Below are 15,112 nucleotides of genomic sequence, written 5' to 3' on the forward strand. Positions count from 1 at the left end.
TTTTGCCAAGTTTCCCCTCTCCACTTAAGCTTTTTCACATGTGATTTCCCCATTATGTTAACTGACTGCTGTAAAGAATTTGGGGCTGCTTTAAGTCTTTGATATCAACTCTGTTTATTGCTACTTCCCATTCAATTTTTCATATAAAGCATTTCATTATATTCAATAGTAGTCCAATTTAGGCACTAAAATAAAAACAGTGGAGATGGCGAAGATGTTTTAAGAAATGTCATACTCGTAGACGTCCCTGCAATGTCACCGTTGCATCGGACAAGTCCCATGGACAGTTGCAGAGTGGCCGGGACTTCCTTTCTCCATGACAGAGAACTACAAGGCTGCCAGAGGGGATGCTGCTGAGGCAGCCTCTTAAATGTCCAGAAATAGATGCTTCCAGTCAGTCACCAGCTAATAAAGAGCTGTGCAAAGGAGGCTATTATCTAAGCTCTTCCTGAACTAAAGGGGTGGCTGCAACAGGAGTTTGTCAAGGGGAAGCTGCTAAGGACTCACCACTTGGACAAGGGCATCGCAACAGTGACCAGGCAGAACAGGAATCTTATGTTTCAGCAGCAACTTCTAGAGTCATCATCATATTTCGCAGGGGAGATAAACTGAAAAAAAAACCAACAACCAAACCAACAAAACACAAAAAAAACCCACAAACAACTAGGGGCTTCAGCTAACGGGCAATTGAGGCAGTCATTCTGGGCTAGCATGGTCCTGATATGGAACTCATTTCCCTGGCATAACCTACACAACTGGATACGCGTATTCACCAAGAACAGCAAAACATACAAATTCTTGTACTTATTACTTCAACCTAGGGTTTTCAGATTTGTCTTTAATACTAGAATATACTTATACATTAGGTATGGGATCAACCTAATTGAAAAGAGGGAAATGTGCTGGCCAAACCTAATCATACCTCAGGCTAACTCCACAGACATCTCCCTGACAAAGAACAGTCTACAACAGAACCTACTTATGTGAGATATCTGGAGATTTCTTAGGATCTTACACAAATAAATGTGTAACCTTATCCCGAGTCTCAAACAAATTAAGTCTGTTGCACCTGGGTAAAAACTGAGTACTAATATCAACTTGTATAACTAAGTTTGCAAAACCTTTATGAAAATGTTCTGCAACAGATACTAACAGAAGGCAAGATGTTTGGGCTTTCTTAAATTCAAAAGGCATAATCTGAATACCTGTTTATCTTCTGAGTGCATGCTTTGTGTGAGTGTACATATGATACAAGGTCACATGGCCTGCATTTTCACTGAGGACTGCCTTATCTACAATGTTTAGTTTTGCTCCATTGTGCTGCTTAGAAAGCGACATTAGGCAGCCTGACTGCCTAGTGTGGCTACATTTCCCTCTCATACTTTAACATCAATATGGTTTAATCATAAAACATAAGGATGGTTTATAAAGTAACTTAAAGTTATTAGGAGGTTTATGATGCTGTAAATTATACCTGCCCTTCAGGGCTGCACTGATTTAATTTCTCAACCACATCAAAAAAAAAAAAAGAAAAAATAAACACGTCAAACAACAAAAACCCAAAACCTGCAGGCACATATCTAGCCTCAAACAACCAAGATCCAGTGCAGAACACCAAAAAGTTCCGTTGCACTAATACCTGTCAAAGGCTGAACATGTAATCAAAGATGCATAACTACTGAAGTTGCTGAGTCTAAATAATAATATTGAAGTGTCCATTACAAAAGAACTTCTGTGTAGAAAGGCCTCTGGGCACTTGCTCATGATGCTACAAGGAGAGGTCTGCTTGTAGTTTACAGGTATAAGTGGATGTTCATGCACATCTGGCAGAGATGTAGTAATATTTCAAATGTGTTTTTAAATGTCCATTAAAATGTCTACAAATACAATATTATTTCCTCCAACAGATTAAAAAAGCTTCTTGAACAAGAAACAGCGTATCAGGCACAAAAAGAGAAGGAAAGCAACAAGAAAATAGCTAAACTGAAAGAAGAATTGACTAAACTGAAATCCTTTGCTTTAATGGTGGTGGATGAACAGCAAAGACTCACTGAGCAGTTGAATCAACAAAGTCAAAAAATTCAAGAATTAACCAATTCTGCAGAACAAGCACAAGAGAAGCTGGCTATCGCTGAAGCAAAAGTTCAAGAAACGGAACAGAGAGCCAGGAGGCTGGAGGCAGAACTTCAAACCCAAAGCAGTAAGACCTCCCAAGACCAAGAAGCAATGATGGCCAAACTAACCAATGAAGACAGTGAGAATCGTCAGCTTCGGTTAAAATTAACGGCTCTCAGCCGACAAATCGATGAGCTAGAAGAGACCAATAAATCTTTACGAAAAGCAGAAGAAGAACTGCAAGACCTAAGGGATAAGATAAATAAGGGAGAGTGTGGCAACTCCACACTTATGACTGAAGTAGAAGAACTACGGAAACGACTACTGGAGATGGAAGGAAAAGATGAAGAGCTCATAAAAATGGAAGATCAGTGCAGAGAACTTAATAGAAAGTTAGAAAAAGAAGCATCACAGAGCAAGAACCTTAAAGGAGAAGTTGACAAACTCAACAAAAGAATTATGGAGCTGGAGAAATTAGAAGATGCTTTCAACAAAAGTAAACAGGAATGCTACTCTCTGAAATGCAACCTAGAAAGAGAAAAAATGTTAACAAAGCAGTTGTCCCATGAGCTGGATGGCTTAAAAGCTAGAGTTGGTGAGCTTGAAGCAATTGAAAGTAAGTTAGAAAAAACTGAGTTTACGCTTAAAGAAGATTTAACAAAGCTGAAGAGTCTAACAGTGATGCTCGTGGATGAACGAAAAACTATGGGTGAAAAAATAAAGCAAACGGAGGAAAAGCTGCAAGCTGCAACTTCTCAGCTTCAGGTAGAACAAAATAAAGTGATGTCCGTAACAGAAAAACTAATTGAGGAAAGTAAAAAGGCACTGAAATCAAAATCTGATGCAGAGGAAAAAGTGTCCAGTGTTACAAAAGAAAGAGATGAACTGAAAAACAAACTCAAAGCAGAAGAAGAGAAAGGAAATGATCTTGTTTCTAAAATTAATATTCTAAGAAAAAGACTTCAGTCACTGGAAGCTGTTGAAAAAGAGTTTCTTAAAAATAAACTTAAGGAAAGTACTAAATCCAGCAGCTCCTTGCAGCAGGAAAACAACAAAATCAAAGAGCTTTCCCAGGAAGTTGAGAGGCTTAAGCAGAAGCTGAAAGAAATGAAGGCCATAGAAGATGATCTTATGAAAACTGAAGATGAATTTGAGTCTCTAGAACGAAGATATGTCAATGAACAGGATAGAGCCAAGCTCCTATCAGAGGAGCTGGAGGCTATGAAAATGGAAGTGGCTAGGTATAAGTTAACGGAAAAGGCTGAGTCCAGTCAAGAGCAGCGCCTTTTTAAGAAGCTTAAAGAAGAGGAAGCTAAATCAAGTCACCTTTCCAGAGAAGTAGATGCACTGAAAGAGAAAATCCATGAATACATGGCAACAGAAGACCTAATCTGCCACCTCCGAGGTGATCATACAGTCTTACAGAAGAAACTCCTCCAGCAAGAAAACAAGAACAGGGAGTTAGCAAGAGAAATGGAAAGCCTAGTGAAAGAACTGGAGAGGTACAGACGCTTCAACAGGAACTTCAGGCCTGGTCTCAACGGAAGGAGAATTTCTGACTTGCAAGCTTTTTCTAAAGAAGTCCAGACAGATCCAGCAGACAATGAACCACCCGATTACAAAACCCTCATGCCTTTGGAGCGAACAGTCATAAATGGGCAGCTGTATGAAGACAGCGATAACGAGGACAGAGGCAACAACGAGGAAGAAGAAACTGTGTCTTTCAAAAGCAACTCATCCATTGCAAATGCCGTGAACAAAAAATTATGGATCCCTTGGATGAAGTCCAAAGAGAGTCATCCTCAAAACGGAAAGATTCATACAAAGCAAAATGGAAACTGTGCACAAACTGGAGACCTAGTGCTAAGCCATACACCCGGTCAACCTCTTCACATAAAAGTAACTCCTGACCATGGGCAGAACACAGCAACACTTGAAATAACTAGTCCTACCGCTGAAAGTCCTCACTCCTACACAAGCACAGCAGTTATACCCAACTGTGGCACTCCAAAGCAGAGAATAACCATTATTCAAAACGCCTCTTTAACCCCTGTCAAATCAAAAGCAGCAGAAGGTTACGTGAGCCCCGAACCAGTAATTTCTCCTATTACTATGGCCACTTTTGCAAGATCTCAAACTCCTGAATCGTGTGGTTCTTTAACTCCTGAAAGAACAATGTCCCCTTTGGCTTTACCAGGCTCAAGTTCTCAGGAACAAATACTCTCCTCGGAGCCTCTGGAAATGGGAGCCAAGCACACCATTTTTAGAGTATCCCCAGACAGGCAGTCGTCATGGCAGTTTCAGAGATCTAACAGTACAGGATCAAGTGTAATAACTACTGAGGATAACAAAATCCACATCCATTTAGGAAGTCCTTATGTACAAGCTCTCACCAATTCCAAGCCCATCAGCCCTTGTAATCCGGTGCAAGACAACAGAACTCCAGCACTAGCTAATGGCCTTCCCAATAAGCCCACCAATAAAATCACCAGCAGTATTACTATCACACCAACAGCCACTCCTCTCCCACGGCAGTCACAAATTACAGTAAGTAATGTCTATAACTGACCCCCACCCATGCTGACACCCTTACCAGCAACCCATCCCGTTTTTCATCCCAGCAAGAATTATGTGGAACAGCCCCTTTACTTTGGGAGAGATCCGTGCATGAACTATACAACATATGGAACTAACGTTAAGTTCTGCCTGCTTAGTGTTATCAAGTGTGCACTTACTGTATATCTTCTCATTGAAATACCGTTATGTAAAATATTTAGTCTTGCACTTGTATAAATGCATCTTTATGTATTTCCATTTTCAAAATAACTCACATTACTTTTGACTGCAACTTGCCTTGGTAAAATACTTTAACATTACAAAACCAGTAAATAATTGATTATTTTTATCATTGCTTGCAGAATATTTTTGTTCGTTATGTGTGTTTTGGTGTTTTTTTTTTGCATGTATGGTGGAATTTGAATTAAGCCATAATATTGCCTGCTAACTTCAGATAAGACTTGATTCATTACCTTCCCTATTTCCCAATCCTCCTAGCCCTGTCATTTCAGATAATTATCAGTACATCACACACACACTCAAAATATTATGTATTGTATCTCATTACAAATTTATGATGCATACATGATATGTTCTAGAGTACAAACACCACTGTTCCTTCCCATCTTTTTTTATACTGTTTGGTTAAAACTCTTTTTAAACCTTCCTGCAAACCTTTCTTGTGAGCAAACTAAGTTCAGAAGCTTATATAACAAAACAATTGTCCTCAAACAAGGCAAGGTTTTTCCAATATAGTGGAAAAACTGCTATCACTTAGGTAGACTGTAAAACACTAAACAGTAACATTTTTTTTTAAGGATAACTCAGAAGAATAGATTCACACAATACTCAAATTTGATTCAAGCTCCTAGCCATCAATTCAACAAACAATAAGCATCACACAGGTACACTGAGGAAGAAACAAAATTAGCAAGCTATGGCACACCTTCATGTTTTTCATACAATAGGCAGAGAAAGCTTGACAGACGCGTGAAGAACTAGTACTAGACCAACTCTCCAAACATGTACGCCTCTAGAGCTGTGGTAAATAGGAGTGCCATATAGAACAGACCAAAGAGGTTAAGGTATTTCAATGATGGGTACAGTGTTAGTCCCTAAGAAAAGGACAGAAACATAAACAATTCTGCCCTTTTTACATGTGTGCCAAGCAGTCAACCTTAACCTCCCAGAAAATATTGCTAGTAGTGGACCAACTTCATGTGCAGAATATGTATAAAAAAGTTCTGAAATGCACTTTCAAATGTCCGTTTTTCAAAACCTGTGAACTGCAAATGTAAACTGGAACAGCTGCTTCTTATTCTAAACAGTTAAGTGTCTATGTATCTTATGCTCTGGGGGCAGGGGGGGGAGGAGCAGGGAATTATTTTTAAAAAAAATTCAACCTCAGTATCAGCAAGGAAGTTTGCAAGTAAGCAGAAACTCCCTATTCACTAAACGCTTATCTTTTTTCTGTTTACATTATCTAGAGAAAAAAAATACATTTCTGCATTATAACTTGGCATCTAATTCAGCAAAGGACTTTGATACATGCTTTCATATAACAAGGGGGTTTTTAGCACTTTAAGTCCTTTTGATGTACAAGAATTTGTTATTACAACTGTAGGTAATAACTGATTATAGAAGGAACTGTTTCTATTGAAAAGCAAAGCCTACCACCCATACAAACTTTTCTCAGTAAAATTAACAATGGGAAGAAAAAATATTAACTTATAAGAGATGATATAGAAATGGATTTAACAAATGTATTAAATTGAGCAGTGGCCATTTTAAAAAGACAAAATACAGACCAGCACAAGCATAGTTTAATGTCATGCTGATACATCTCCTGAAGTTACCAGGCTTGGTAACAGGTCCTGCCCACTTACTTTCTCTCAGTTTATCTCCATTGACAGCAAAAGTGAGATTTGACTAAGATCTGGGTCGGAATAAGCACGCAGTCTTATCCCGCAAAGGAAACCTGGGCTCCCACCAACTTCAGCAAAAGTTACTGATCAAGACAGCAGCCAGCACTCAGGCGAGTCAAGATTATACTAATTTTAGCATGTGCTAATTGTAAGAACAAGTTACTTCAGGTTATACACTCTTAACTGCAGGGCTCTTTTAAAATTAAAAAGCAGTCCATTCAGAAACACATTCTGCACACTTCTGCATACCCTGCTGATCCATAGCAAAGATGTCTCAGGGACACAAACATGGTACTGGATAACTGTGTCTGACACATTTGCCAGTGTGCTAACACACACCAGAATATCCAAAAATTAAAGGATTAACAGTTGTCCTCCAGAAGCACTAATATTTTCTTTGGTGGGACTTAAAAATCTTGTAGTAAAAAACATTTCATTTCATACCTGTACTCCAAACATACAAAAATGTGTTGAACATTAACCAGCTGGCCATCTGTTACAATGTCTTGCAAAAGAAAAGCACAAATCAGGATACAGCAATAAGCACACTTAGTCCTTTGGACAATTCCCAAGCTATTATGAATAGAAAACCTAGGTGAGAGTTCACACCACTTGTAAGTTTAATAATTAAGCAGGATAGTACTTCTGTCCCTGTCTTAATCCTTACACTCCTGATGGTTTACCAGTAACTCTCCAGTTAACAAAAGACAAAGGAAGCAACCATTTATGACCAATTAACTCCTAAGTAAGAAGCATCACCATCACCTGTACATGAACTTGCTAAGACCACACCTCGATGAAGGGATGCTTATACTGCCCTGCTGACAAAACGATCTATGTGTAGCCCCTAGCTGATTTCACAGTGGAATTTTGGACATTCATTTCAATAGATGAAAAAGCAAATAATTATTTTGACTAAAAATACGGTTTGCAGAATAAAGCATGTTAAAATTCGCACAATCTATTTCAAAGCACACAGCATTTCAAAGCACACAGCATAGAAAATAAACATCTGCATGTATCTGTTGACAGCTGAAACTTACTTAATTGTTTGAACAGAAATAAGTCAGCTGTAATTTTATCACAGAGTAACAATAAGCAGATTACCTATTTACAAATTAACCTCAAATTGTTCAGATTGCTAATCCATATATCATATGATTTCTACTTTGCTGAGTGGGAATATTCACCTACTTCCTTGGCAGACAAAGAAAAAACAGAGCAAGGAAAAAATTAAATGAGATGTCTGCAAATTGATTTAAACATGCCAAACAAAAAAAATCAAGCCTAATCATATTAAGATTCAACCAAGTAAGGCAGCTTTTCTAGGAATTTCAAGCATTCCATAAACGGTAAGTATTGCTGTTAATTTGGCTGCTGGGACACCTTTGTTTTCAGCATTTGTTCAAAAACCTCAAGTCTGACAGGTAGTAATCGTTCAATTAAGTTAAAGGCAAACATGGTCACAAAGTAAGCAGCATCTATCAGAGCGATTAAACTGTGAAAGAGCATGAAAGTAGTTTTCAGCAGATCATAATATCATTCTCTCTTCCAAAACTCTTAGCAACACCTCTTCTGAAGTCTAAAAAAAAGCCTATCCTTTCCCCTGGATGTTAAATTCCCAGGAAAAGAAAGGGAGAATTAACTGATGAAAAAAGGCAGAAGTTATCAGCCCACTTCCCTTCACCTTTTCAGTTTTATTTCAGTGAGTGACGAAAGGAATACAAGCAAGGGCAGCACAAACAGTTTGGTGATCAGCATTTTTAAGTCATTCTTTTTATGCAATTTAAATACGTCAGAGGGCATATTTGTACTTTTTGTCCTTACAGGGAGGAGAACGGATAAGGGGAGGGAGGGAAAAGAAGGAAAAGAAAAAAAGAACATAATGAGAAGCAGTAAAGGTATTCTGAGAGCAAAGTGCCCATCCATCAACTGAGAGGTAGTATTACAAGTTATTTAAAAAGCTCTCCCGAGTAGCTAATTAAGAAATAGAACGACAAAAATTACAGAAGCCTAATCTTCCTGATCCAAAGCACAGTACATAACATGGTGTCTGGGGACGGAATGTAAGGCTGTAATAAAAAAAAAGGTCTGTATGTAAACACCTCAAGAAAGGCTTAAGAAGACGTGCTCCCCACACTGCGGAAAAAATAATAAGAAACAGAGTTGTACAGCATTAGTTTCTGATTAAGATTGAATGGATGCTGCAGGGTTAGGTGATGCAAACGAAGTAACCATCTGCAGGATGACTTTGTCCCTAGGAAACAAATATTGACATAGGCAAAACAAAAACTGACAACTGCCTAATCTGCAGGCTTAAGCAAAGACTACCAAAACATTATGTTACCTAGAAACAGAAGAGAAAAAGATCCCACAGTACAAGTACAGCATAAGTGGGTGTATAAAGACATTTTTAAATTGTCACCAAGTACTGTAAGTGGGAAATTGTTCAAAAAATAAGACCCACCTTAAAATTAAGAAGCACGAAGCATTTTCACAAACCTGAGGTCAGTGGCCCCAAGACATAGCTGAATTCTCTTACTAGCACATCTCACATTGACCCACTGTACTGTGGGCATAGAGAAAGCCTCAAATACCAGAGCTGCCAACTGAACATGATTCCCCTCCGACCACTATGCAAAATGCTCTTGGGAAACAGATTTTGAGTACAAGAGGAAAGACCTGTTTTAATCAATGACTCTCCACTTGACAAGCAGTGGCCTGACATCACAGGGTCCTTGTACGGGATGGACAAAAGCAGCTTCCTCCCTTTCTTACCCCTACCACACCCATATCACAAAATTCTGTCCTATCAGTTCTGCCATCATCATTGTTCAGGAAGGCAGCACTATAAATCACGTCAAGAAACTAATCTGGATTTAAAAAGGAGAAAAACATAAGGCAAAACCTATCACACTCCACAAATCCTTATTACAAAAAAACCCAACTGATCCATTTTGCAGGTCAGCTCTACAAAAGAGCTACATCAGCATAGCTGAAAGGGCAAGCAAAAAGAATGAGTCCTTTATAGGAGAAACACTGCCGAAGTCCTGCTCCCATCACCTTAGATGCTACCAGTATTGCCTGAAGAGATATAGTTGTAGAATCATAGAATGCGTTAGGTTGGAAAAGATGACTAAAGGTCATCTAGTCCAACCCCCTGCAGTGAGCAGGGACATCTTTAACCAGGTCAGGTTGCTCAGAGCCCCATTAAGCCTGACCTTGAACATCTCCAGGGAGGGGACCTCCATCGCCTCTCTGGGCAACCTGTGCCAGTGTTTCATCACCCTCAGAGTAAAGAACTTCTTCCTAACATCTAATCTAAATCTACCCTGCTCTAGTTTACAACCATTGCTCCTAGTCCTATTGCTACACATCCTTGTAAACAGTCCCTCCCCAGTTTCCTGTAGACCCCCTTCCCAGAGCCTTCTCCAGGCTGAACAGCCCCAACTCTCAGCCTGTCCTCACAGGAGAGGTGCTCCAGCCCTCTGATCATCTTTGTGTCCCTCCTCTGGACCTGCTTGAGCAGATCCATGTCTTTCTGACACTGGGGGCCCCAGAGCTGCACACAGCACTCCAGGTGAGGTCTCGTGAGGAGCAGAATCACCTCCCTCGACCTGCTGGCCACGCTTCTCTTGATGCAGCCCAGGATACGATTGGCCTTCTGGGCTGTGAGTACACATTGGTGGCTCACATCCAGATTTTCATCCACTGGTATCCTCAAGTCCTTTTCTGCAGGGCTGCTCTCTATCACATCATCCCCCAGCCTGTACTGATAACAAGCACTGCCACTACCAAGGTGCAGGATCTTGCATTTGTCCCTGTTGAACCCCATGAGGTTCACATGGGCCCACTTCTCCAGCCTGTCCAGGTCCGTCTGGATGACATCCTGTCCCTCTGGCACATCGACTGCACCACTCAGCCTGGTGCCATCAGCAAACTTGCTGAGGTTGCACTCAGTCCCACTGTCTCTATCATTGATGAAGCAATGAACAGTGTAGCACTGTTGATGAACAAACAATCTGGCATGCAAATACATCACAGACCACTCCAAATGTACAACAAACATTAATCAGTCCCACTAACATCCTTTTTGGGTAGTAAAACAGAATTACTCCTTTTTTAGGAGAGAAGTTAACTGACTTGTACAAAACTACAGCAAGTCATCTTCAATCGTGACTGGAATCTAGAATTTCTTATGCTTGAGTGTTTCATACTCAAGCCACTATAAGTCAAGTCTTATCCTGCAGAAACACCAATCTTGCCTGAACAAAAGGTAGAGGTGTTTTTTTTTTTAATATAATTTTTAGATAGATAGATAAACCCCATACATATATATATATACACACACACACACACATATATACGTAAATAAAGCAGGACTTTGATTAACACATCTTTTAAATGTGGCCTTCACAGAGGAAAACAGCCTGCTCCCAGACAGCAAAAAAAGCAATGATGGCAAAAGCAGAGGGTTCTTTTTCCTTTTCCATGCAGACAACATCTGGGCCCAACTTGGTTACATAATATATTAGCTAATACGTGAAAATTACATCCAAAGCTTTTGAACAGACAATATAGATACTGAAGACATTCTCCTCTTAAAAGATCTGTGTAGGAACGAACATGTCACAACTCTTTAAGAACTGCATACTTATAAATACTTAAAACACACATATCTCTACCTGTCCACGATCCATACAGAGTAATACCTGCTGCCAAGAATCTTACTCAACAAATGATAGCACAGATTTAACAAAGTGAGCTGATGAACTCAGATTTGTAAAATGATGTATTATATAAAAACACATAAAACCACTAAGTACCAGCAGAAGTATTTAAGTGCCAGTACTACCATCTCCTGGACAGAATTAATATTGGAGTGTGTTTACAGTTTTTCAAAAAGGCCATACTACTACTGCTCTTAGAGACCCTTAGGTGCCCTAACAAGGTGCCCAAGATCCCTCCTTATTTCAAGGGTCAGCGGGAAGAGAACTAACAGCAAACAAATATTTATTTTGGAGAACAGCCAGCTGCACAGAGGTATTTATCAACCAGGCCCAGACAAATCCTTATCTTAGGGGAGTTTACGCACAACATAACCTTACCTTTCCTTCATGTTGTCAATTATTGACTAAAAATGAGTCTTTAAATTATGTTGTTTAAAATATTATCGCATTTTCTGATGAAGACTTGTCCCAAGAAAAGCAAGGCATGCAACAGAATTTTAGTAAGTAAGAATACAACTTCTGCATCCCAACTCTGTCCAACAGTGGTTCTTTTCCTGACCACCAGAAAGCAGATTTAAACTTGGTGTTCAGAAAATAAGACCACTGGGTCTCATTTGGGTATATGAGTGTAAATAGTGTCACATGTATAAAAACTATTTCTAATATTAATATAGACATTTTTTTGTCAGACGGTCATATTCTTTAAATCATGGGTGCTGCAATAGGCCCATTATCAGGAGATAACAGAAAACTGAGCTTGGAAGGAACCTCAGGACATTTTCCAGCCTATTCCCCTAATACAGCTCGACATAAATCCTTCCAAACAATTGTCTGGTTCATCCTGTTTTTAAAACTTCTGCAGTGACAATTTCGGTAACCCCAGAAGTCTGTAACAGAGCTGAAATATCCTTGCCATTAAGAATCTTGCTACTTTATAAACTAAATTTCCTTTGCTGAAATTCTAGTTTGCTGTAATTGAAATTGCTTTCCTATCCCTATCTGAACTTCAAAAACTGAAATTGCTTTCCTATCCCCACTGGACTTCAAAAACTGTTTTCTCTGCAACAAACTTTGACGTATTAGAAGGCAATAATGTCTTTTCTCAGTTTTCTCCAGAGGAAACAAATCAAATGGCTCTCCCACTTAATAATAGAATCATAGAATCATAGAATGGCCTAGGCTGGAAGTACTACAGCTGTACAGAAAACTAATAATTTTCTCTCTGCAGAGCTGTTTAAACTGTTGTGACAATGCTGTGCAGACAACACCTTGGCTAAGGTGCTACCACCATTAGTAAGTATAAGGATTATTTACACTGTGCCTGATCACACATCACAGTATAGTTATGCACAAATGAAGGTTTCAGAAAAGGACATGCAGAACAACTGATCATTTTTCCTCTGGATTATTAAAATACTGATGCCAGGACCTCGTGCAAGAAAAGGAAATATGCGAATGCCTTGTGCAGTTGAGGAGGTCTAACTGGAAATTTCACCCAAAGTTGTCTTGTTTGGTGACCAAAGAGAATCTTCAGGTTTATCACTTAATCTTATTGTGACTTGCAGACATGGCTTATGTTCTGACTGCATTCAATCACTCAGGAACAAACTTAAGTATGTCAAGAGGCACAGTCGAGCCCAGAGCCATGTGGACTTCTCTGTAAAAAAATCTTCAGCACCATCTCCTGGCCACTTTCACTGAAGTTGAAAATGATACTTTTGTGCAGATTTCTAATAAGCATCAAGAACCTTATCTAAAGTTACTTCTTGTAGATCAAGTTCTACAATGATTATAGAAAGGTAAATAAAAAAATTTAGAGCAGAAGTACTACATGCTCCCCCTATTTAAACAAATACAGTTCAAACAGGAAACAAAGCTTGCATCATACTTCCAGAGGATTAAAAAAAAAAAAACTTGGATCAAACGCAGGACAACTACTTGAACAGTGCAGCAACAGAAACAGTTTCTCTCCTCGAAACCCACTACCCCTGTGCCACTTGCCTGAGCTCCCTGCCCAGAAAGCAAGCATTGTATTGTAGAAAAACACCTGATGCCTCATATAAATAACATATAAACCACCTCCGTGCCAGAGAGAAAAAAAAAAAAAAAAAGGAAAAAAAAAAACAAAACAAAAAAGCAACAAAGTGTGTATGTAATAAACATCCTCATATTTCAGAGCATGCTTTCATAGTTGACTTCCTGACGTTAAGAAAGGCCATTTTCACAGTCACATGAATTCCACAACTATTACCTGTGGAGTGTTTGTCCCCACCCATGAAGTACCAGCTGTCAGTCACTACGAAATAACAAACACAGCCACGGTGCAGGAGTTCTCACTCTAACACCTTTTCTACCGCCAACTCCTATTACAGGTTATTGGTATCGGCTTCAGAAGTTAATTTAAAACAGAGGAAGTTATGGAACTGCAGCTGCTTGATCTTTAGATCCTTTCTTGCCTTGGAAATGAGCTTTAAGTGCTTATTTCTACAACTGTGAGCACAACTAACAAACACGTTGGTATTTTCTGAGTCCAATACCCTAAATTAATATGATACTGTTTACAGACAGATATACCACATAATCTTCTCATTTTAAAAATAGCTAGTTCAATGTCTTTGCAGTATTTACTTGCTGATATTTAATTAACTGTGTTTAGACACATTCAGTAAAGGCAAACTGCATAACTACTCAGGTAGCCCTGGGTAATGTTTCATGTCTAGAGGTGTCTTGGGAGCACTGAAAGGCACTCACAACAGCTCTCCAAAACATGAAAGGCAACTCAGCTTGGTTTTTGAAGAATAAACACACCTTATTTCCTCTTCTATCACTTGGAAAGATAGCAAATATAAATAGTGGCCTACAGATGGAAACTCAAAGAGCCATAACTAAACAGCAACAATGAACACAGAGTGACCTAATTCAGAACACAAGGGAGTGTCATAAAAAGAATATGGGAGACTGATTTTCACCATTCATCTTGAAGGAGAAAACAAATTCGCAGAACAGGTGCACACATTTAAGATATTTTAACAGATTCTTGGTGTGCACATAGACATCCCATATATACATCAGAGTTAAAAAAAACAAATTGAAGAAAGCCTCCCAAAGCCTATATATGGGGATTTTTTTTTTAGTAATTCAAATATGCCCAAAAGCCAAAGTGGACATCCAACACACAAGCACGCTATAGTCAATGTATCTGCTTACACACTTCTATACTAAGTAGTAGGGAGGGAACTAAGAATTGCACCAGAAATTTCAGTACACATACAACTAAACCATGTAGATCTCAATATAGATCCTTCCAAGTGCATTACATACAATTCCCACATAACACCATTCCCTCTTTACAGGTACATCTTACAACAGCCTAAGCACTGAACGAGACCCAAAATGTTCTTTCTACAACTCCTTCAAGATTCATATTTTGTCAAGTACCAACTTTTAAAAATAAACAAACAAAGTTTAGTTCGCGGTCTAGCTACAGATGTAATTATATTTCAAAAAGTGTCAACAAGTGTTTTCCTTACATATAAGTTATTCAGCCTTTCCTCTCTAGAATTTACATCAGGACTGGTGAAAAAGAAACCAATTTTTATGTGCTGAATGAGGAAGAAGAGAACTAGATAGACAGTTTATTAAATCCTTGCCTACAACAGAAGTTACAACTATACAGTTAGATTGGTACAATCAGTGAAAACTAAATTGAGTTGTCCTAAAACCAAACTTAACACTGGTCTAGTTTATTTGCATAGGAAAAAAGCCCTGTAATACAGCTGTTATCCT

The 15,112-nt window shown here is 38.9% G+C and overlaps 1 protein-coding gene across 1 annotated transcript in view; it reads left to right on the top strand.

The window, feature by feature from the left end:
• Window positions 1-5,018, top strand: part of FILIP1L (filamin A interacting protein 1-like) — a 66,496-nt gene extending 61,478 nt beyond the window's left edge. The window contains exon 4 of the mRNA XM_009872039.1: window positions 1,908-5,018. Within this exon, the coding sequence (XP_009870341.1) occupies window positions 1,908-4,683 (2,776 nt within the window). The 3' untranslated portion in view covers window positions 4,684-5,018. The remainder of the gene's footprint in view (window positions 1-1,907) is intronic.
• Window positions 5,019-15,112: the final 10,094 nt, after the last annotated feature.

This window comes from Apaloderma vittatum, unplaced genomic scaffold, assembly GCF_000703405.1.
Source record: "Apaloderma vittatum isolate BGI_N311 unplaced genomic scaffold, ASM70340v1 scaffold5726, whole genome shotgun sequence".
NCBI lineage: Eukaryota > Metazoa > Chordata > Aves > Trogoniformes > Trogonidae > Apaloderma > Apaloderma vittatum.